This window comes from Epinephelus fuscoguttatus, linkage group LG4 (assembly GCF_011397635.1).
Source record: "Epinephelus fuscoguttatus linkage group LG4, E.fuscoguttatus.final_Chr_v1".
Lineage (NCBI taxonomy): Eukaryota > Metazoa > Chordata > Actinopteri > Perciformes > Serranidae > Epinephelus > Epinephelus fuscoguttatus.
In genome coordinates, this window is record NC_064755.1 from 33,302,022 (window position 1) to 33,323,634 (window position 21,613).

The 21,613-nt window shown below is 39.0% G+C and overlaps 2 protein-coding genes across 2 annotated transcripts; one reads left to right on the top strand and one right to left on the bottom strand.

Annotated features, from left to right (window-relative positions):
• The first annotated feature begins 1,666 nt into the window (after positions 1-1,666).
• Positions 1,667-13,473, top strand: LOC125886907 (nucleobindin-2-like). Its single transcript, XM_049573280.1, has 13 exons — positions 1,667-1,810; positions 3,795-3,932; positions 4,287-4,394; positions 4,489-4,621; positions 5,938-6,041; positions 7,781-7,966; positions 8,185-8,275; positions 8,494-8,552; positions 8,669-8,761; positions 9,170-9,259; positions 9,528-9,698; positions 10,868-10,907; positions 11,243-13,473. Exons 2-13 carry the CDS (start codon positions 3,795-3,797, stop codon positions 11,353-11,355), a joined length of 1,326 nt encoding a protein of 441 aa, XP_049429237.1. The 5' UTR covers positions 1,667-1,810; the 3' UTR covers positions 11,356-13,473.
• A 22-nt stretch (positions 13,474-13,495) lies between these two features.
• On the bottom strand, positions 13,496-21,593 carry si:dkey-10o6.2 (uncharacterized protein LOC100124608 homolog). Its single transcript, XM_049573288.1, has 7 exons — positions 21,310-21,593; positions 18,900-19,024; positions 18,752-18,818; positions 16,502-16,652; positions 14,754-14,896; positions 14,421-14,531; positions 13,496-13,875 (listed from the first exon to the last, which is right to left on the bottom strand). Exons 1-7 carry the CDS (start codon positions 21,460-21,462, stop codon positions 13,696-13,698), a joined length of 930 nt encoding a protein of 309 aa, XP_049429245.1. The 5' UTR covers positions 21,463-21,593; the 3' UTR covers positions 13,496-13,695.
• Between the last annotated feature and the right edge of the window lie 20 nt (positions 21,594-21,613).

A 21,613-nucleotide genomic window follows, 5' to 3' on the forward strand; every position in this document is an offset into this window, starting at 1 on the left:
GCATGAAAGGAAATACTCTAGTAAAGTACAAGTATCTCAAAAATTCAGTATTTGAGTAAATGTATTTAGTTACATTCAACCCATGATACCACATTAAAATGCAGTTTATGTTGTCAGTGATGAAAACCCAAACATAGACTAATATGTAATGAAATAACAATGACAGAGGCCACATCCTTTTTCTTTGTGTATTTCGCCTAACATGATAAAGACAACTTTCTCACAGATTTCATGTACATAAGACATTTACACAAGCAATGTATAGCACAGATAGCTGTAGCACAGATATAGAAAAGGCTCTCACAGAGGCAAGACACACAGACTTTGTGGTTTTGCCTCTTTTGTTGTTGTTTGCATCTCTTTGTAGTCATTGTGCATCTTTTTGTGGTTTTGTGTCTCTCTCTGCAGTTTCTTTGCATCTCTTTGTGGCCATTTTGAGTCTCATAGTAATCTGAGAGACATTTTGCAGATCGGGCACCTGACACTTTGGGCCCCCGAACCTGTGTCCAGTAGACCTGTCCAGTCATGCTTTCATGCTCTTACACAGTAATGCTTCCATTGTAATTATAATAAACATAAAATGGCTACCTTGTAGCAATTATACTTTTACTTTAATGAAGTATTTTTTATATTGTACTGTTGCACAGTGTAATACATATCACAAAGTACTGAGTACTTTTACTTCAATAAAAGATCTTAATACTTCTCCCACCACTGTTCGGACTTTATGTAGGCCTAAGTTTTGCACCGGCATGCTATGACTACGTACAGCAAGACTGCATAAGCATTATTTGTTTGACATTTGAATGAAAAGTACCATAATGATGCAAAAATCAAGACTAAATACACATGCACATGACACACAAATTATGCATTTTTAAATATAGTTCTTTACTTATATGGCCTATGGGGCAATACACACAAACATTTTTCTGTAATCTATAATTGAATGATCACTTTCAGGTTCTGTTAGGAGTATGAATTCCTGTGTCTTGTTACTTGATATTTATTATTTTGTTTTTGTTGTTGTTGCATTTTTGTTCATTGTTTAATTATCCTGATTTATTTATTTATTTGATTATTGTTTAAGCAGGAAGTCCCATTAAGAATGAAAATCACTTTTACAAGAGAGACCTGTCCAGTCAAAACACATTTAAAATGCAGCAAATGGAACATATAATACAAAAATCCACAATAAAACAACAACTATTCAAACATAGTGGCCTCTCGAGAAAATCAAGCACATGTCTCTAACATCACATTCTTTAATTTTCAATATTCTTCAATATAAATGTTCATTTTTATATTTTATTTTAATATTATGTATTTTTATGTATTTACTTTATTATATATTACATCATATATTATATATTATATATTATAAATATATAATATGTGTGTATTTATTTGAGTATGTCTAATCCAGTTTTAAACTATTATAATGCTGCTCTTTCCTACACCAAACACTAACCCCGCCCTCGTCGGAGGTTGACTGAACGCCACGTACAGTTTGGCTCAACGCACCTTAAGCCAAGGGTTGACACCGTGATACACTTTGACTGACATGTCCGCCGTCCAATCAGCTCTCAACGCGACTATTTTACAAAGAAAGTAGACTTTTCTGCCCAATCAGAGGCGCCGGGGGCGGGGCGTTGCCATGGAGAGCACAATCTTTTTTGTGTAGGTTGTGGCCATAGGAGGCTTGTATTATTGGTGGTGGATTGGTGGTGGATGACAGCTGTAAACAAGCTCCAGGGAAGCTCCGGAGGAGGAAAACTCAAAGCGCGGTAATAAAGAAGAGGAGCTTAAAGTAAGTGTCGGTTTATGAGTAGATGTTAATTTACATGAAATGTGATTTATTATCGTAATTTACTACATAAACTGAGGCTAGTTCGTAGCTTTTCTAGAGCTGTGGGATAATGAATTAACTAGCCATCCTCACGAAAACAACCTGTTCTTTAAACGATAGTTAGCTTGTGTGTTCATCATGAATTATGAGTTACAGGTTTTAAGTTATGAGGCTGTGGTGGAGGAATTTCACTGTGTCTTTATCCACCAAACACGTGTGTTGCACAGGGCTGTGCTTGTGGTGGAGAGTTGCTTTTGAGATTAAGACTAACTTGCATAACCTCAGCTCATACCGTCTGCAGGTGGAGTTGTGGCTTGTAACCTTTTTGCAATGCTTGAGAAATTAAGGTGTTGAGTGTTGAAGGGGAGACAAGGGTTGGTTGTTGCACCTTTTTACTCTTGTGTGAACTGTTCATCACCAAAACATCTTTCAATAGTCATTCCTACATTAAATGAAAGCTTAAGGTCTTGGCTTAAAATGGGCATACCTTTAATTTTTACAACTCACTGTAACAAGAAGTAGTTAACCATCAAAGACACACTGAAAACCCCATCACAGAGTTGGTTGTCCCCGCAGTTATCAGTGGGGTTTCAGGAAGAAAAAAGATTCAAAAAACATGTATAACTTTTAAGTTATTTTAAAATAGAAAGACCACATATGTTTTGAAATGAATACCACCTCTATAATAGTACTCCCCGAATTTGAACCAGGTGAAATGAGAGGTAAAATGAAGGAATCTACAGTGCTAAAAAAAATCTAGCTTTTATTAAAGCCATTGTTCATAACAATTCATTATGAATATAACATTAAATCAAACAGTGAGATTGGAATAAATATGACCAGGAACTTCTGTTAAAATGTCAAATGACCTAGGTTGAAGTATGTATCTGTTTAGATACAAGGTTGTTTTCTAATGAGGAATTAAAGTAACAATGTGTGCATTTGTGTGTGTAATCAAAAGCAGTCATTCATTCATTCATTTTTTGTAACCGCCTATCCTCTTGAGGGTCGCGGGGGGCTGGAGCCTATCCCAGCTGACATTGGGTGAGAGGCAGGGTACACCCTGGACAGGTCACCAGACTATCACAGGGCTGACACATAGAGACAGACAACCATTCACACTCACATTCACACCTACGGACAATTTAGAGTCACCAATTAACCTGCATGTCTTTGGACTGTGGGAGGAAGCTGGAGTACCTGGAAGAAACTCACGATGACACGGGGAGAACATGCAAACTCCCCACAGAAGGGCTCCCACACCCTAGGGTTCCAAACCCCCACCCTGGGTTTGAACCAGGGACCCTCTTGCTGTGAGGCGACAATGTTAACCACTGCTAACGACTGCACCACTGTCGCCGCCATCGAAAACACCTGAGAACATACTATGTACTATAACATGTTTGCCATGCTGACTGTCTTTCTGAACTGTCACACGTGTGACAACCAGCCCTCAGAGCAGTGAGACAACCGTCCCCAACTGATCTCTTGACAAAAATTTTAAGTTAGCTACCACATAGCTTTAGCCTGCTAGCTAAAAGTCGACTCAAATCAAAGTTCTTACCTTCAACTTTTTCATGAGTGTTTGATTTTTAAACGACTAATAACCTGCAAGCTTTTAATACAAAAACAACACCAACATGAAAAATGAGGCAACTCTGACCCATAAAAATTACAAAATATCTTCTCACCTTTAATATTTTGTGTGTGTTCCACAAAATGACCAGTGCAAAATGAGCAGGATGTCAGGCTAACTGTTTGCTATCAACATAATGTCACAGCGCCCTCTAGTGCGGCTGTAATCAGCACTGTGACAACCAACCCTTGTGACAACTAACTCCGGTCTCCCCTAAAGGTGAAACACCTGCCCACACTGTACTGCTTTGATACTGACACTTTGGCCTAATAACATTATCATTTTTCTTCTTCTTATGTACCTAACCAGATGGTGAGGGGTAAAGCCTTGGTCCACTGTGGGCTGGTTCTGCTGAGTTTGTGGCTGTGTATCCAGTCAGTGCCTATCAGTGTGGACAAGACCAAAGCAAAGCCCCAAGAGGAGGAACTCGGGCCACCACAGAGTGCTGTAAGTGGGATGGGCAGGGTCATATATACAGCAATGACACGTTTAAATCACACTCACAGCTAAATACACCAAATACCTCTCAGTCATCCAAAGGAGGGAATCATTTGCTAACAGTGTGTTAGACAGGGCTGGGTCAATGGTTGACAGGAAAATTTCATTCAGTGAATTTCAGAGTATTTGCTTAAAACAAACAACAGCAATATCAGGTTAAATAAAGTGCCACTGTTCATTAGCACGAGTTGCGAGTCACAGTTTTACATAATGGCCCCAAGTCAAGTTTGATATTATCAAGTTAAATATAGATTTTGGTCCTCCATTAACAAGCAGTCATGTCTGCTTCGGTTTGTGCTTCAGGAGACTGGGCTACACTACGACCGCTACCTCAGGGAAGTCATCGAGTACCTCGAGAAAGACCCCCACTTTAAAGAAAAGCTCAAAAATGCAAACATGGATGACATCAAGGTACATCTGCACACTCACTAAACATGCCAATATTTTGCAAGCTCTTTGTTGACATGAACACCTTGTATCGGACTGTGTATTTTCCCGCTTGCAGCAAGGCAAACTTTCCAAAGAGCTGAACTTTGTCCACCACAACTTTCGGACCAAGCTGGACGAGCTAAAGAGGGAGGAGATGAACAGGCTGCGCATGCTCATCAAAGCCAAACTTGACATTCAGGGAGGGAATGGTGAGTGTTCCTGCATGTCTTGCTGATGTGTCAGTTACAAACTTCTGCTTCTTGAAGTTTCACAAGAAGTGTTGTAACACACATCAGCAGACGGGTCATTAAATATAGGATGTGGCTCTTAGATAGAGGAACATGATGTAATACTGCGCCTACCTCAGTTAACAGTGGCTGAAAGTGGCCAGTGTGAACTTACCTTTATGCTAAACTGCAATGTTTGAATAAGAAAATGATGATTTGTCTAAAAATGAGTCTTAAATTTGATTAAAATGATCCTGAAAAGGTTTTAAAAAGCATTAAATTTAAGTGTCTGATACATGACGACACCCTGAATACATTAATCTTACTTAACTCTGTTCCAGAGTAAATTTAAGCTGAAGCTTGAGCAAACAAAGCCGGTGCTGCCAGGCTGTGTGTCAGTTATGTACTGAGGACCTACTGAAGCACAAAATGTCTTTGGTAAACACATGGCAGAGCGTAACCAATGGGTTGAATGACACAGTCTCTCTTTCTCTTTTTTATTTTATTACTCCTTTATTTAACCAGAAAAGTCCAATTAAGATGCATTGATCAGCCAGAGAGTCCTGATCAAAATGACCAGCAACATTAAATTATCTTAAATACAAGTACAAACAGGGACAGTGACAAATCAAAACACAACAACAGACATAAAACATACAGGAACCCGAGGCTACAAAGAATCTTGGCAAATAATGGCACTAACAAGCAATAACATTGTTCTATGATTAAGATTAGAATAAAAATTTCTGCAGTAAAAATTGTTATATTCTAAAAATTGATTTACAATGATGTGTATGGAAGCTTGCACCAGTTTCAAACCCCAAGGCAGCATGATAGACTACATCAGGAGGTGGTCTGAGTACAGTTCGCTTCAAGTCCACCGTGAGGTTTGCTTAACCTGTGCACTGTGAACACAAAGGTTCTTTTTGCTTTTTGCCATTGTATTCAGCCCTCTAGATCACATACTGTTGCACAGGTACGCTGGAAAAAACAGGCAAAACCATGTCATCCTGTAATGCTTGCAAGGACGCAAGACGAGGAGTAAAAGAACTGAGTCCCTTTTCTGTTGGTCCACTTTTTGGTGCACTTTAAGAGGACTGAGTTTGGTTTGTTTTAAAAGGACTATATGTGGAAACACCTGAAGATGTATGCATGTAAATGACATCACCATAGTTTTTAGTGAATGCAGTCTGAGATAAGTACAATATCTGTTTCATATTTTGTTTCTATAACTGCAAAACACTTGATCTAACTGCTTTACAGTTAAATAAAATGTATCATCATTCCCTCCCTTGCAGGCCGGACAGTGGACCACCAGGCCCTGCTCAAACAGTTTGACCACCTCAGCCATATGAACCCCAACACTTTTGAGGTGGAGGACCTGGACCGCCTCATCCAATCGGTACAGTTAAAATATTAAATAAAGACTTATTTCAGAGGAATAACTGTTGAAGCCTTGACTGCTCAAGTAGCACAAGTATCAAAAAATTTGTTGTCAGACTTCCTCCCACATACACTCGACACGTTGTGGCCACACACACACACGCAGGTTATCTTAGATACAGATTTCTACATTTTGTTGGAGATTGGGATTGTTCCTGCTTTTTGTCTTAGACCCTTAGAGTTTCTACCTTTTTCTGAGCCCGGTACTTCTACACTGTACTGCTGTTTACCACAGTCAAACCTGTAATCACAGTAAAGAACACCCTGCCTCATATTATATCCATAATTAGTATGGAAGAGCCTGGAGAGGATTACAGGTGTCACACTGTGAGCCGTGTCTCTCGATCACTCACATGTTACCTGTATTGACCTCTCCGGCATTTTTAGATTGTAGAAGTAATAACTTTGAGGCAGTCACAGCTTTGTGTTGAGAGTTTGAAAGAACAACATGTTTCCTGTTAACTAAAAAAAAAACAAAGGGGAAGTCAGTTCACAGGGTTTGCACATCATTCTGGTTTTACAGTAGAGTGTACAGTTCACTGCATGTCATTATTTACTGTGTATGCCCTGGGGGTGCTTTGTGAAATGCAAACAATCAAATGTATTTGATTAAATCACCAGGTGTCATTATGATCCGGACATCTATACATGTAGGTAGATGTCTCGATAAGCAATATTCGGCTAGGCTGAATAGGCCCACTTGGTGGGGGGAGGACTTGAAGGGACATGATGGTGACAAACCTTAATTTATTAAGGTATCGCTTAAGCCCAAGTTCAGGCCAAGGTCACAGAAGAATTATTAGATATGCCCATAAAACAAACGTTTGTTTAACAAGCAATAAATGCATGCACACATGTCAAAATTACAATGCAAACACAACTCAAATTGCATTGACATCTACAGCATCTTTGGTTTTAATATCACCCTAACTTTACGTTTTGTAAAGCACCCATATGCGCAGATCTGGTATATTGGCATATGCATCTGGATGGTGGCAGCTGGAATGTCTGAGCGAGTAAAGTTGGCAAGTGCTAGCAGTTTGCTAGGACATGCATGTTTAATAATGCATAGCTGTATCACTAAATAGGCATACCCATTTTAAACAACTTGAATAAAGTCACGGAAATGGGGTAAAATATTATTGAAAGGTTTGGAAAATTCATCGGTAAAAATGTGTGGGAACTGTATGTGCCAGGCAAAACCAGGCAGGGCTGTAGAATAAAGACTCATCTGCAAGTTCCTCTCACACAAATCAGTCCAAAACAATAGTATCAGATTCACTGGGATCAAATGTATAATATTAAAGACATAAAGGACTCTCAGTTTTACTATCCATGCTGTTACTGCTGCTGCTGAGTGGCTTTGTAGGGCAGAACAGAGGTGCATTAGTACATCATCAGCACCCATTAGATACTGCATATATAAGCACTTAACAATTAGTGTGATTTGCACTGCATGAGCTAAACACAAGGACCATGTTTGATTGATCCTACCTGGGACATCACTTCACTAAATGCCATGTACCTTGTGTGAGCTATGGAACTGAAATTCATTCAGCCAGGCAATTTGCTCTAGCGTTACCACGGCAAGTCCGATTACACCACTTCTGTTCAACTCCAGAAAAGCAAGTGTACCAGTATAAGCAGTAAAATCCAGGTGCGAATTTCCCCTTCTCCTCTTTTTGTTTTTTTTTATAGGCGACCAAAGACCTGGAGAACTTTGACAAGGACCGCCATGATGAGTTCAAGAGGTATGAAATGATGAAGGAGCACGAGAGGAGGGAACGTCTGAAGGCCATGAATGAGGAGGACCGAAAAAAGGAGGAGCAGCACTACGAGGAGATGAGAAAGAAACATGCCGACCATCCGAAAATCAACCACCCGGTAAGACTCCTGCTGTAATGAAATTAATATATGCAAATAGAGATTATAACTCATTTAGTTTAGCATTAAAAAGAAGATTGCAGATTACTGAGGTTTGATATAAATGATCATGGGAGGGTTGATTAAAAAAAAAAAGCATAGAAGACACCCCGAAGGAAACTATGAGGTGATGTGTTCGAAGATAAACTGACACCTGCTGTGGTGTATGGTGTGTGCAGGGCAGTGAGGACCAGCTGAAGGAGGTGTGGCAGGAGTCAGACGGTTTGGACCCAGATAACTTTGATCCCAAGACCTTCTTCAAAATGCACGGTAACCAGAGACCCTATATGTGTCTAAAGAGCCAAGGATGGCTAACGACCTCGTCCAAAAAGGATCTTTGTGGCCGAATGTGTTGTGCATAGACCAATGATCCAGTGAGCACCATATAGCCTCACACTGTTGACATAATACTAATCTGATATGTCTGTGATGAAACAATCTATGGGTAAAATTATGTGTTCATTCCAGTAATTTGTTTTGTGTGGCAGACACCAACGGAGACGGCTTCTTTGATGAGAGCGAGCTTGAAGCTCTCTTCACTAAAGAGGTATTTATGTTCATGGATTTATGTCTAACTGCCCTCGCTCTGCATGCTTTATGATATATTGTAACATAAATGAAGAAACTTTCAAGGTAAAATTTGCATCTGTGTGTGTCTCCAAGCTTGAGAAGGTGTACAACCCCGAAAATGAAGAAGACGACATGGTTGAGATGGAGGAAGAGAGACTGCGAATGAGAGAGCACGTTATGAATGAGGTGAGCCAATAATTGTTGATACAGTGATGATCAGCCCTGACCAGGTCCTACAAATGATACAGCATCATTTTAATACAGTCAGTAAAAAGCATAATGAAAGCACTAAAATACAGTGCAAAAATTCATTATCCATCTGAGCAGTGTCGAAATCAGAACAGTAGTGCATCAGATATCACTCGAATTGTCATTGATGGAGAAGTGGCAAACTTCAGAGACAAACTGTACACAAACTTGTGCAGACATTATCAGTGCTGCAAGATGGAAAAGAACTAGTTATGCTTAACAGTAACAGGCAGTGTTTTAGCACAGAGTTTAAAAGTTGAAGCTTTCCTATGGCTTACAATCAATGTTAAAGACCATTTATTGACCCTGATGTTGATTAAAGCAGCTTTGTGTGTTGATCTTCAGGTGGACACTGATAAAGACAGACTCGTGTCACTGAACGAGTTCATGGCGGCCACGAAGAAGGAGGAGTTCGTGGAGAAAGACGAGTGGGAGGTAAGAGCTAGATTTTATAGGAAAAAAATGCTAAGTTTCTCTTGAGAAGATGGTGTTTACTGAGTTGAGTCAAAGTTTGGTTGACTTAGCTGTCATGTTAGTGTATTTTATCAAGCTTCTCTGAACTGATTAAAGTCGTACAAATGCAAGGTAGTAAACAGTCCTTTTGCAGATTGCCTAATTTAAAACCATGTGACACAGTTGGGACTGTCAATCATCCTATTCCATATTAAATTCATTACATCCTATAATTCCCTGCCCTCCTCAGACTTTAGATAAAAGCCCCCTTTACACCGAGGAGGAGCTGAAAGAGTATGAACAGCATCTGGTCAACGAAGAGAACGATATCAACCAGAAGTCAGCCGAGCTGCAGAAACAGAGGGAGGAGCTCGAAAGGAAACAGGAAGAACTTAATGCTCAGAAGATGGAGCTACAGCAGGTGAACAAAAAAAACAAATTATTTACAGGTGCAATCAGGTGGAGTAATACTCACACAGTAACTCATAGTTATTTTAAAGGAATATGTCATGCCCCAAATGATCATTTGTATATCAGTTACTCATTTTGTGTTACTTTGAATTCAGGAAGAGAACTTTGATGAAGAATCCAAAAATTGAGAACATTTTTGTGTCTGTGTTTAATAACATTAGAAGTCCTGCAGTATTATCCAAGTCTAATTTATCCAGTGGTGTGCTCAGTACATCCTAAACACATGCATTTTCACTAAAACCGGACTATTTATTATTTATATACTGTTTCTAAAAGTGACACTTATCTATGCTGCCGTTAAATCCAGACTTCATTGGCAAAAACAGTAATTTTACTTTGCAAAACACGGGAGCTGCTGGTCTACTGCTGCCTCGATCGGTTAGTTATTTTGTGTTATTGTGTGACTTTGGCAGCTGTAGATCAGCAGCTCCTGTGTTTAGCGAGGTAAAATTACTGTTTTTGTCAATGGAATCTGGCCTTGAAGAGAGCATGGATAAGTTTCACTTTCAGTATAGTTACAAATTTGAGGTTTTAGTGAAAATACATGTTTGTGAAGTACTGAACATAAAACTGGATAAATGAGACTTGGATTATGCTGCACTGATGTTGTTATATAGTTTTGCAGTTGTTAAACAGCAAATAGTTCATAAATTGACTCCTTTTGTGGATTCTTCGTTCACCGTGGAGGCTTGTGAGAATCACTAAATTTTCTTAATGCATTCAACGTAACACAGGGTGAGTAACTGATATCCAAATGATCAATTAGGGGATGAAATATTCCTTTAAATAAGTTGTAATGAATGATATGCATGATTTGTTTATATGTGAAACTTCTATATAGGTGAAGCAGCACTGTTGAGCTGCACTCAAACGTTATTCTGTAGGTTCTTTGCATGTTCAGCACTTACTGCTGCCAAGTTTGAGATGCAGTGGGCAGGTTAAAGCAAACAGGATTCAGCTATTTTTTTATCATGACTCAGGGGATATATTGGCATCTAAAACTGTAACTTACGGTTCAGTTATAGTGCTGCTGTGTTCTTACAAAATATTTACATTAAACTGAGCAGAGGTTCCCACGAAGTTTGTGATGCTCAAACATTTTCTATCTTGTTTTCTCAGGCAGTAGAAGAAATGGAAAGGCTAAAAGCTGAGGTCAAACGTAAGTATAAAATTGCAATGATTATTGTCTGAACTTAATTTGACCAAGGAGTGTTGATGCAGAACACAGATTTTTACAGTTGTTTAAAGTTGAGAGATAGAGCCACAGAAGAGATTATGCAACTGTTTTCACAGGCTGATAAGTCACAGTTGTGACAAGTAAACTGAGTTTTATTTGTAAAATCAGTGGAGTGCTCAAATTGTGCGCCTCCAGCAGTATTATCAAAAAGACCCTGTTTACATCTGTTAATAACATGCGTCTTGGGTGATCTGATCACAAGTGGACAGCACTGAACACAAGTCATCATCTTGTACCAATATGACTCTGTGTTGCAGAGCCGGTCGCTCCTGTAGCTGAAGGTGAACCAGCACCAGTCGTACCAGCCAACAGTCAACCACTGCCCCCTGGTCACCAGCAGCAAGATGTACCAGTGCCAGGACACTCTTAGCAGGCCTAAATCCTCTGTGTGCTGTATGGATGCCAGTGAGCGTGTGTGTTTGTGTGTGTTTCTCTTGTAATGAATCCAATTTTACATTTGTGTTTAGGATTTTCAAAACACCACTTGATAAAAAACAATCTGCCTAAATATTAAGAGCACATAAGAAAATCTGATTTCAGGCTTCCGATACGGTGCCAGTGCCCATTATGCCCGATTGGGCCGCATGAATCAGAAATGTGTATCTGCTCCAGTTTTCTTCGTGAACAATCGGCCCTTTTGTTTTTGTCATTTTGATCTTTTATCACAGCAAGGACTTTGTTCTCCATGGGAAGTGCTTTGGGGGGGGGCTGAAAAGTGAATGTTTTGTTTAGTGCACACACTGTAGTTCATTGTCACTGATATTGTCTCCTAGAGGAAATACTTTGAAAATGATTTATTTATTCTATTAAATAGGGCAGATTATGTCATAGAAATGAATATCAGAAACTTTAGAGTTTATGTAGCGCTGCTGGCTCGAGAAGAAAATGGTCCTATTTGCTTTTTTTCCATGTAGTAATATATGAGAAATATTTTCTGCATGTTTACTTACACACATTCTGGATCTATAAAATTTCTTTAATAACTTGCATATCACCATGTCTATTTTCACACTGGTTTCCTTTTAAAATGTGACCATGTGTATGTATGATGGTTTCCCAGAGGAAAATTTTGCAGCTTTGTAGTCTGTAGTCTTTTCTTTGTGTCATCAGAAATAAATCAGCTTCTTATTTGGAGATGACTAAATTCTGAACCTCCTCTCAGGAGAAATGAGGAGCAAAGAATAAATCGGCAGGAGTTCTTTTGCTAAGCTCATAGGCGTCTCAGAGGTTTCTTAAATCTGAGAACAGATACACAGAGTTGAGACTTGAATTTAATCACTGAGACAAATTTCTGAGATTGTACACGCTCATTTATGAGGCAATCGAGTTTTTTTGGATCTTACTGTTACCTCAAGAGCTGATTATTTCAGACAGATAAAGATTAGAGGAAGACTATTTTTCAGGAGCTGAATTTAAGAAGCATGAGAAATTAGTCCAAATCTCATATTTATGTTATATTGAACTCAGTTATGTCTGGATCAATAAGAGATCTTATGTTTTAATTGCACTTTCCTCTGGGCTGAAACGTATGCTATTCATCACTATTTAAAAAAATCACAGGTGATTTTGTTGGTGAATATTCTCAGTCATCCAGGTCATGGTAATCTGAAATGCTATATCATAAGCAACTGGACTTGCTTGAGTTCCTTGAAGACATTTGACCTTTCATTCAGTTCGAACGGACAGTGCGGAGTTGCAGGCTTTACACTGTGTGGGTGTGAACTCTTACAGAGTCGTTGGAATCACGTGATGAGAGGTTAAACGTCTTCAAGAAACTCAAGCAAGTCCAGTTGCCTACGATATAGCACTTAGGATCACAGGTGATTTAGTTCTCTGATACCTCTTAACTGTTTTATATAAGCTCTTACGAGGACTGCAGGCTGCAAACGTCACCCACAGTTCTCTCCAGTGATCATTTTGTTTTTTAAGATCTTTTGAAACTTATTCATGTACACAGAGCTGAAAATTTCCTCTGAACGTTATTTTCTACAAAAAATGCAAACATCCTTTGGACCAGATGATTGAAGAACATATTTAGTTTACAGATAAAGTTACATTTATTTAAATCTTTTAATTTAATTTAATTGTGCTGGTGTTAGAGTGATGATTGTGTGGATTCTGAAGTGGTTGTGTGTGTGTACTGTGTGACTGTGAATTTGTCATTTTTTCATGATAGAATAATGTTTATTAATTCTCCACACCACTGTAAATGGTACTGCAGCAGGTTGAATTTGCCCTGGTGTCTGTCATAGGAGATGAGAAACTTTAAATAAACTACCAAAAAGAGTCAAAGGGTCAAATTTAAGGACTCTAAGATGGTCAATGTGTTGAGCAATTGAGGTATAATAAATTAGTTGATATTATTTCTTATGTCGCTTTTAAGAAACATTTAAATCAATCCACCGCCCAAAGTCCTGTGTGAGGAATTCATGAACCTGTTATGGCATACAAGGTTTGAATGTGGACAATAAAGTGAATGAGCTTGCAAGTTTGAGGTTTGTGTGTCTTTTTTTTTTAATCATACACACTGGTTCACTGATTATCTAAAAAACAACATCATACTCTCAATCATATTCACAATTTAAAAAGCAACATGGGATCCAAAGTGACACATTGATCAGTTTGATAAAAGTGACTTTATAATAAAACATAAAAGACTTTCCAAGTCTGTAATTGACAGTTGTGTCCAGATGAAGTGATGGGCAGAGATTCAGTTTTGTTCGTATGAGGCTTTGAGGCGCTGGTTGAGGTATCCACCTCCTGTAACTGGAGGGTATTTGTTGGAGCCATCGCAGCAGGTGATCAGAGCCTCATCATCTGGCTGGACAAAGAAAGCCAGAGACTGACGTCCGCTGGAGTCTCCAGCAGGGGGCAGCAAAACTCTGTGGAGCTGAGGAAAAGGGGACAACTGTCATTGTATAAATCTAAATAATATAAATGGTGTAACTTTTTGAATTTATTCTGAAGTTAAAAGTTCTGTATGTGGCATTTAGAGCATTAATATAGCAGGAAACCACTATTTGCTATGTAAAAATACAGTGGCGTGATGACGGCATCCTGAGCAGTGAATTCAGTCACCAGTTCAAGCTTCTGTGTTTTGTTGTGCTAAGCTGGACCAGCTGCATGTGCATGTTAGTGCGTGTTCATATCCAACTGGCTAGCTCATCACCACTGCTTTGCACTGCGCTCATATTGCACTCATTATGAGGGAGCTGCTGATATCAGAGGAGGCCTGGGCAAGTGTAGAAGCCACCCCCTGGCCCCCCCCTGATTACAGAGTAACTAAACCCCAGATTTTGGCTGAAGTGCCTGAGGGGCTGGGAGGGGAAGCTAAAACATGCCCAGTCTGGTCATTAATCTTATATCGTTGTAATACAAACACTTAATTCAACAAAAGCTGTGAAACATATCTGCAAAGAGTTCGTCTGAACTCACCACGGAGACAAACTCATCACTGGTCCAGCGCTGCATCAAGTCAGCAATATTGATGAGGACGGCTCCGGGGACCTTGGAAGGAGTGATGAATTCCCCTGAACGTGTGCGCACCTGAAGGTTAACAAGTGTCAGGAGGATTACATTGCCTAAAGATTTCTTTAACTATAACAAGTATTTAAAAAAACACATTTCCAGTTTGGTAATCCTTGACTTTAATTCAGTTATGAGTTTTGGTTTCGTCGTGCCACCCCAAGCTTTTCAGTAGCCCCATGTGGCCACTGAAAAGAGTGGCCTTTCTGGAGGTGCCACTGGTAGAGATGTGAATAGTTTTACCTGCAGACCCCCAGAAGACTGAAACAACAGGGTGATGCTGCCATAGTCTGAATGTTCACCACATCGCAGCTGACCCTCCTTCACTGTCTCATGGTTTATTGGTGGGTAGTACAGAGACCGCAGAGTTGTGCCATTCTCACCAGCTAGAGGACACACGATGACACTGTTAAAAAACCTGCCTGGTACGTTACGTACGGTGGTAGTATCACAAGAGTTCACAGTGGGGATTCGGTACTATACTGGGGGTCATGGTGTTCGTGGTTGAGGTGTAACAACAAGACCAAGGCTTGGCTGTCTGAGGATTTACTTTATAGTGGTACTGTTCATGTAAATATGAGCTTGTGTGGGGTATACAGAGGGTCTTTTCTATTGTTTCCTTGACAGTGTCCATACACAATGTAGATGATGATAGTAGAGATGGAAGACCCTATGTAGGTCATTTATGTAAATCAAGAACAAAAGAGGTCCAAGAATGGAGCCCTGACGTACTCCACAAAGTAGCTTGGCTCTATTTGAATCATACCTATTAATAGAGACTGTTCTCTTTCTATTAAATATCAAGCAGCCATTTTAAAGCAACATCATGAAAGCCATATTTCTGTAATTTGCAATAAGGATGTTGTGATCAACAGTGTCAAACACCTTTGACAAGTCTAAGAATAAACCAACTCTGGGTTTAGTATTTTCCGATTAAAACATGTGGTATATGCCAGTATTATTTGGGTTTTAGGCGCATTCTTTCGACAAGTACAAGCGGATTCTGGATTTTTACTGCAGTTTGCAACACACCACCTCTCGTCTGTTTACAACTGGCTCTGTGTGTGGATGGTTGCATCATACACAAACCAAATTGCCAACAGTTTGCAAGGCCGTTGTAAAAATACATGCATGAAAGTGAAGGCCACATTTCTGGCCGGAAGAAGAAATACACCTACTTTTAAACATTACGAAAGACTTGGATATTAACAGGTTTTTGGATATGTGCAAATATTGCAACCCCAAGCGACAGACTAAGGCTGTGTTCCACAGTTGAACAAGTCCACCTTTGTTGAACTTGAACTGCATTTTGATGCAAAGACGCAAAATGGCACAAGCGGTTCTAGATGTTTAACTTCTCCATATTTTGAAATAATAAGCGATGTGTTGGGGAATGTTAGTTGTAATGTATGCATGTAGACAGGAATATTAATTACTCGTTTTCATTAGCCATGTAAACAGCCTAGTAGGAATATTGATTTTTTCTGAATAACTAGAGTTACCTGAGGGTTGACAATGTTAATTCAGAGTGTTGTGTGAATTTTTTTAGACCAACAAAGGTTTTAATCACAAGACTAGCTGAGAAGCTGTCATCACCGTGCCCATGAGCAGGTCTCCTTAATTTGACATGCTCAGCAGAATACAATTTCGTGAATGTGACATGTGCCTGAAAAGGTCCTCACATGCTCAGATAAACTCCATGCAGATAAACAACGGGATCAGTGTTGCCACATATCAGCTGATAGAGACTCACTGACTGTCGTTAGCTTGAGCCCTAGCTACAACAGCACATTCTGTAGTGAGAGCAGTGAGTGTAAAGAAACCCACCTCTGTATTTGTCTCAAACTGTCTCTAAATGTTGCACTCAATCAGCATATTTGATGAGGTTCATGTACACTTTTTGGGTTCACATGATTGCATGTTTTTATTTTAAGTCACTTTGAATAAAAGCATCAGCTAAATAAATGTAATGTAATGTAAAGTGTACATACTTCCTATGAATCGGTGTGCATTCAGGAACACCTCCGAGTCCAGACCCAGGCTGTGGGCCATGACCCTCAGCACACGAAGACTCAGCTCTTTACAGCGGTGGAAGAAAGACGTCTGGATCTCCTGGAATCCTTTTATAGCTGGCGGCCATTTCTACAGCAGAAGGTGCAAAGTTTGTTTATTGGCGATCTACATCACAGGGTCATACAAGGACATACAGGTTGTGGTCCCTTTAGGTTATAGAGAGAAAAACTAAACCAAACTGTTTTTTATGGTGGAGTACGGAGGATGAGCGAGGAGGACTGGTGGTAGTACAGAAGATAGGTCTGTATCGCAGCAGGGCGAACAGGCTGTTGCTGGGTTGGGTTTTATCTTTTGATATCTGAATTTAAAACTTATTTCGAGCCAGACTGATACTGGATTTATGGAGCTGACATTAATATTTGAAAGTTAGAAAATCTTTATAAGCCTTTCTTTTTATTTTTTATTTTTACATAACATAACCAAAGAGTTAAGACCAGGACAGATAATATTGGCTGTGCAAGAAACTTGAAAAATAACCTTGTTTCTAATTGTTTTCAACCGAGGGTAACCTCCAAGGCTGAAGCAAAAGTGCAAAAAACTGCAGTTCCCCTAATGGCCACTTGAAGCTGGCTCCAAGAGCGAGTCAATCCCCATAGACCCCCCATGTTAAAATGCCCAACTTCACAGCTAAATAAACATGTTACAGCCTGGTACAAAAAAACAGTTTTTGTCTCTATAGCTAATGTTAACATTCATGACAACTGTACAGGGGTTGAATTTTTATATAACTCGCCTGTTTACATTTAATTAAGGCTTTAAGTTACGCATACTTAAAGGTGGGTCCACTTGAGTTACACGCTGTCTGCAAGGCGTCACTGCAGTCTATGAGTCAGAGGAATCTCCACCCTCTTATCCAAATTTGGAAGTTATGGAAAAGATGGCAACAGCAGACTGTCAAATTTGAGGCTTTAAAACGGAAGTCCATAAACCAATGGGTGATGTCATGGTGACTACTTCCCATATGGTACACAGTCTATGGGTCCTCAACCAAGAAATTTTGAGTGTCAAACACCTGATTTTCTGCATTCTAGTGAATTTCTATGCAGCAATTTGCACCTTTAATGCATCAATTTATGTTGAAAGTGTCTTTTATTTTGTCAAAATAAAAGTCTTCTGCTACTTTCATGGTCTTATTGGGGGAAACAAGGCACATTCTAAAAACTGAGAAGGAAATGGAATGCTTTGCAGATTTTAAAGAAACAGTGAGTAGGATTTAGGGGGATTTACTGGCCTCTAGTGGTGAGGATCGCTAATTGCAACCATCTGAAACTCCCCCAGGTTAGGATGCCTTAAAGATCATTGTCCAGGAAGTTTTTACCAGGAGCTAAATTGAGGCAATTTAGATGATTAAAAACAGTAAAAACACTGAATAAAGCAGTTTCAAATTGAAAATCAGTGTTCCCCAGTGCTGTTTGGCTTTTCAGGGATGGGTTGCTTGCCCAGCACCTGCTAATGTGTGTCACCTTTTTTCCCCTGATGGCTAAGATCCAGACATTAAGGAGGTTTTTACTGGGAACTGAATTATCTGCAGAGGTCTGTTCCTCTCCAAAACAAACACACCCAGTGATTAAAACCGGTAAAAACACTTAATAATGCAGTTTTGTGTTTGAAAATCTGTGTTTTTCTGAAGCTCTCATCAAGGAAGGGCTGCTAGAATGGCCCTATCTAGAGCCAATGTTTGGTTTGCCTGTTCTGGGCTACGAAAAACACTACCATTCTTATCTGCAGGTGATTATACAATAAAGAAAATATAATCATCATATTATATTCAATTTCTGCCAATATATCCCCCACAATCCTACACACTGGACCTTAGGAGCACCAAAATTATGATTTGTGATATGGGCTACATGAATATGACGGACTTAATTCTACTCTCTGGTCGATATGTAATTGGGAAACATACTTCCAACATATGTCATTTCTGTCCTGTAATTTCCTGTTTTCTTTATGCAGCAATAAGCCTACTAATATATCACTGATAAATCATTATCTGCCAAAAACATTAGCAGACAAATTTATGAATTGCGCTGTAACAGAACTTTATCTGGTAAAATAAAACATTTATAGTGTAACTTGTACTTTGAACTCTAAACAACTACAAATAAATAAGCACTAATCTCTGTTATGTAATAACAGTCTGTCAAAGATTGACAGAGAATCTTTACAATGTCAGGGTGAAACGAAGAAATGTTGAATGCCTCCTTTAGGTCTCCAGGTCGACGTGGATTCAACCTGAAAAAAAAAGTTATTTAAATTGAAAATGAGCAAACTGTGTAGATAATAAGTGTGTTGTGTTCATTTTCTGATTCCTACCTCTCAGTCTCCACAGACACCCAGCCGTGGTTAGGACTGACTGCAAAGTTTGTCCTCCTGAAGGGTCGTTTCGATTCATCTGCCTGCAGGAAGAATGTCTTCGATACAGCCATAACACGATCCACCTATCCAAAGGAACCAGGAGAAAGGACACATTCCACCTGAGTACTGTACTCAAATACAAATTCAAAGTACTTGGACTGTACTCAAGTATGGCCATTTTATGCTCTGAAATTTAAGAATTTGGTCAGCTTTAAAACAGCTCTCATTATGTGCAGAGCAAAAAAAAACAAAAAAACAAAACAATTATCTGAAAAGTATCCAAAGGTCATTTCAGAAGAAAAGTCAACATGATCTGAGAGGCGTTTTTATGTTCAAAAAACCATTGGTGAGGACCAATGCCAAACTACACTGTACCTCAGTTAAAGGAGTGAGTTTATGGAAAAGTTGTAATGAGGAACTGAAAACATGTTTATGTTAATTTTATTTCAAAAGGGACAGTGGACATTAATGAACACGATCACTTAAGCCATGTAAATGTGCCAGATTTAGCCATACAGGCTAATTTTCATCTGCAGTCCCTGGCAGGTTGATGGTGTAAGTGCATGTAAGAAAAAGACAAAATAACATGCAAAAGCACAGAAACACATAAGCACAGTTAAAATCAGATTGATGGCATCTCCATAGAAGGGCACATAAGCACAGAGCAAACACATAACCATAGACAAAAGCACATAACAAGGCACATAGGAAAGAACAACAAGACATAAGCACTATTAATAAAACAATGCATAACCATATAACTTAAAACATGAAGAACGTACTACACAAAAGTACAGCATAAAACACAACATAGACCAAAGCATGTAGCCACAAACAAACACACAAGAGCACAAAACAAAGCAAATAAGCAAGAACAACAGCACACAAGCACAAATAGCAAGACTGACATTTAGGAAAACATACTATACAAAAGCACATAGTCCTAACATACAGTAATGAAATGAGGACTTAACCATTAATTCAGATCATGACAACATGTTTGATTGTCCAGTAGCCACCATTTTGATTTGGAGAATGTGGGTTCAGTGTTCAAGGTGTGCGCTGTTCCATTGGAAAAGGCTGACTGACCAAAGCTGCTCTTTCTGTGCGGTATTTTACAATCCCCCCTGAAGATAGATCTGGTAGATGAGTTCTGATTTTGTTTAATGAATTCACTGAGTGGAGGGTCTGCCAGGCCATGAAGAATTTCATATACAAGAAAAATATCGGCAAATTTGATCATATTTTCCCAATTAAAAAAATCATATTTTGTTAAAAATTTTCAATGATATGTATTTGACTGTTTACCCAATGTTTTTAACACCTGTGTGTACAGTCTGTCTACTGGTTTTAGTGTTCAGTTTGCCTGTTTGAGTCCAGCTTATCAGACAGTAATTCATGTGTGAAAAAACCATTGCACTGAACATATAGAAAACTAAACAAAAGTTAAAATATAACGTATTGATCAACTATAACTGTTAATGATCAGACTGCGATACTGACTTACAAGAACAGGGTACAGGAACTTAAAAGTGTGTAAGTTGCCTTTTATAAATTGTTTTTTTTTTTTGTGTGTTGTATTTCACCTTGTTTGCCTGTTTTGATTTGTTTTATTGGTGCTGAATATGATGTGCTATCAAAAGGGTCGGTGTTACAAGCTGTAGCTTCAGCCTGAACCTTTTTCTGACTGTAGTGTCTACGTTATGTTAAATTACTTAATTGTAATATTTTGCACTGTAGTATTCAAGTATCTGCCATTTTCGGTGAGAGGCTGTGACTTTATTTACATGAATTTGTAGATGAATACATGATGATTACAGCTTTAGTTACTTTTCAGATCACATCTTTTCATCCCATTTTTTCTGATAAACTGCAAGATTAAATGTTCCTGTATGTGTTGAGAACATTTTCCTTCTCCTTGAGCTAAATAAAGCATTGAAACCCTCTTGGATCAGCTGGGAAATGCATCGTCACAAAGCTGAAAACAGGTTGTTTTTCTGACACCATGAACTTTTTTAGAAATACATAGTCCTCACAGGACAGCTAACAGAATATAACACACTGCTGCAGATTAAACTACCGTACAAAATATAAAAGAGGTCAAATAAGCACAACCTAAAACATCTACAGCAGTAAAATGACACATGCAGTTAATGCATACTAATCCAAAATCGTCAGATAGTATAGTACATCACTGACAGGGAACGTTTTACTGCACAATGAGTATTTTTACTTCTGATACTTGAAGTCACTTTTGCTGGTAGCACTTTTGCAGGCACGCCTTTTACCTGTAATGGAGTATTTTCAAGGTGTGGCACTACTTTTAATTAAGTAAATGATCTGAATACCTCAACAAAGTAATCCTCACCTCCTCCTCAGTGATCCCAGTGTTCTTCAGATACACAAAACCAACTTGCGTAAAAGCTGTTTTCAGCTCTTGGCTCAACTTGTGCATCTGCTCCTCTGTAACATCTTCTTTGCTCAGGCTGTATGCGCCGAAGTCCACCACTGGGATGCTCATTTTAAAAACAAAAAGATGTATTCGACAGAGTCTGGATATGGTGCTGGGGGATATAATAACAAACCCTGCGCAACACAGGAGTTTTAAAAAGTTGATGACAGTGGCTTCTGCAGATATCTATGGCTGCGACCATAGACATATGTCTATGGGC

Bases quoted from the DNA above. Each gene is read 5' to 3' on its own strand.
- LOC125886907 (XM_049573280.1), top strand. From the start codon at position 3,795: ATGGTGAGGGGTAAAGCCTTGGTCCACTGTGGGCTGGTTCTGCTGAGT. The intron at 7,967-8,184 runs GTAAGACTCCTG...TGGTGTGTGCAG, and splicing joins ATCCGAAAATCAACCACCCG to GGCAGTGAGGACCAGCTGAA. The intron at 10,908-11,242 runs GTAAGTATAAAA...TCTGTGTTGCAG, and splicing joins GCTAAAAGCTGAGGTCAAAC to AGCCGGTCGCTCCTGTAGCT.
- si:dkey-10o6.2 (XM_049573288.1), bottom strand. From the start codon at position 21,462: ATGAGCATCCCAGTGGTGGACTTCGGCGCATACAGCCTGAGCAAAGAA. The intron at 16,653-18,751 runs GTAAAGATTCTC...CTTCTGCTGTAG, and splicing joins CTTCGTTTCACCCTGACATT to AAATGGCCGCCAGCTATAAA. The intron at 13,876-14,420 runs GTGAGTTCAGAC...CCTTTTCCTCAG, and splicing joins GTGATGAGTTTGTCTCCGTG to CTCCACAGAGTTTTGCTGCC.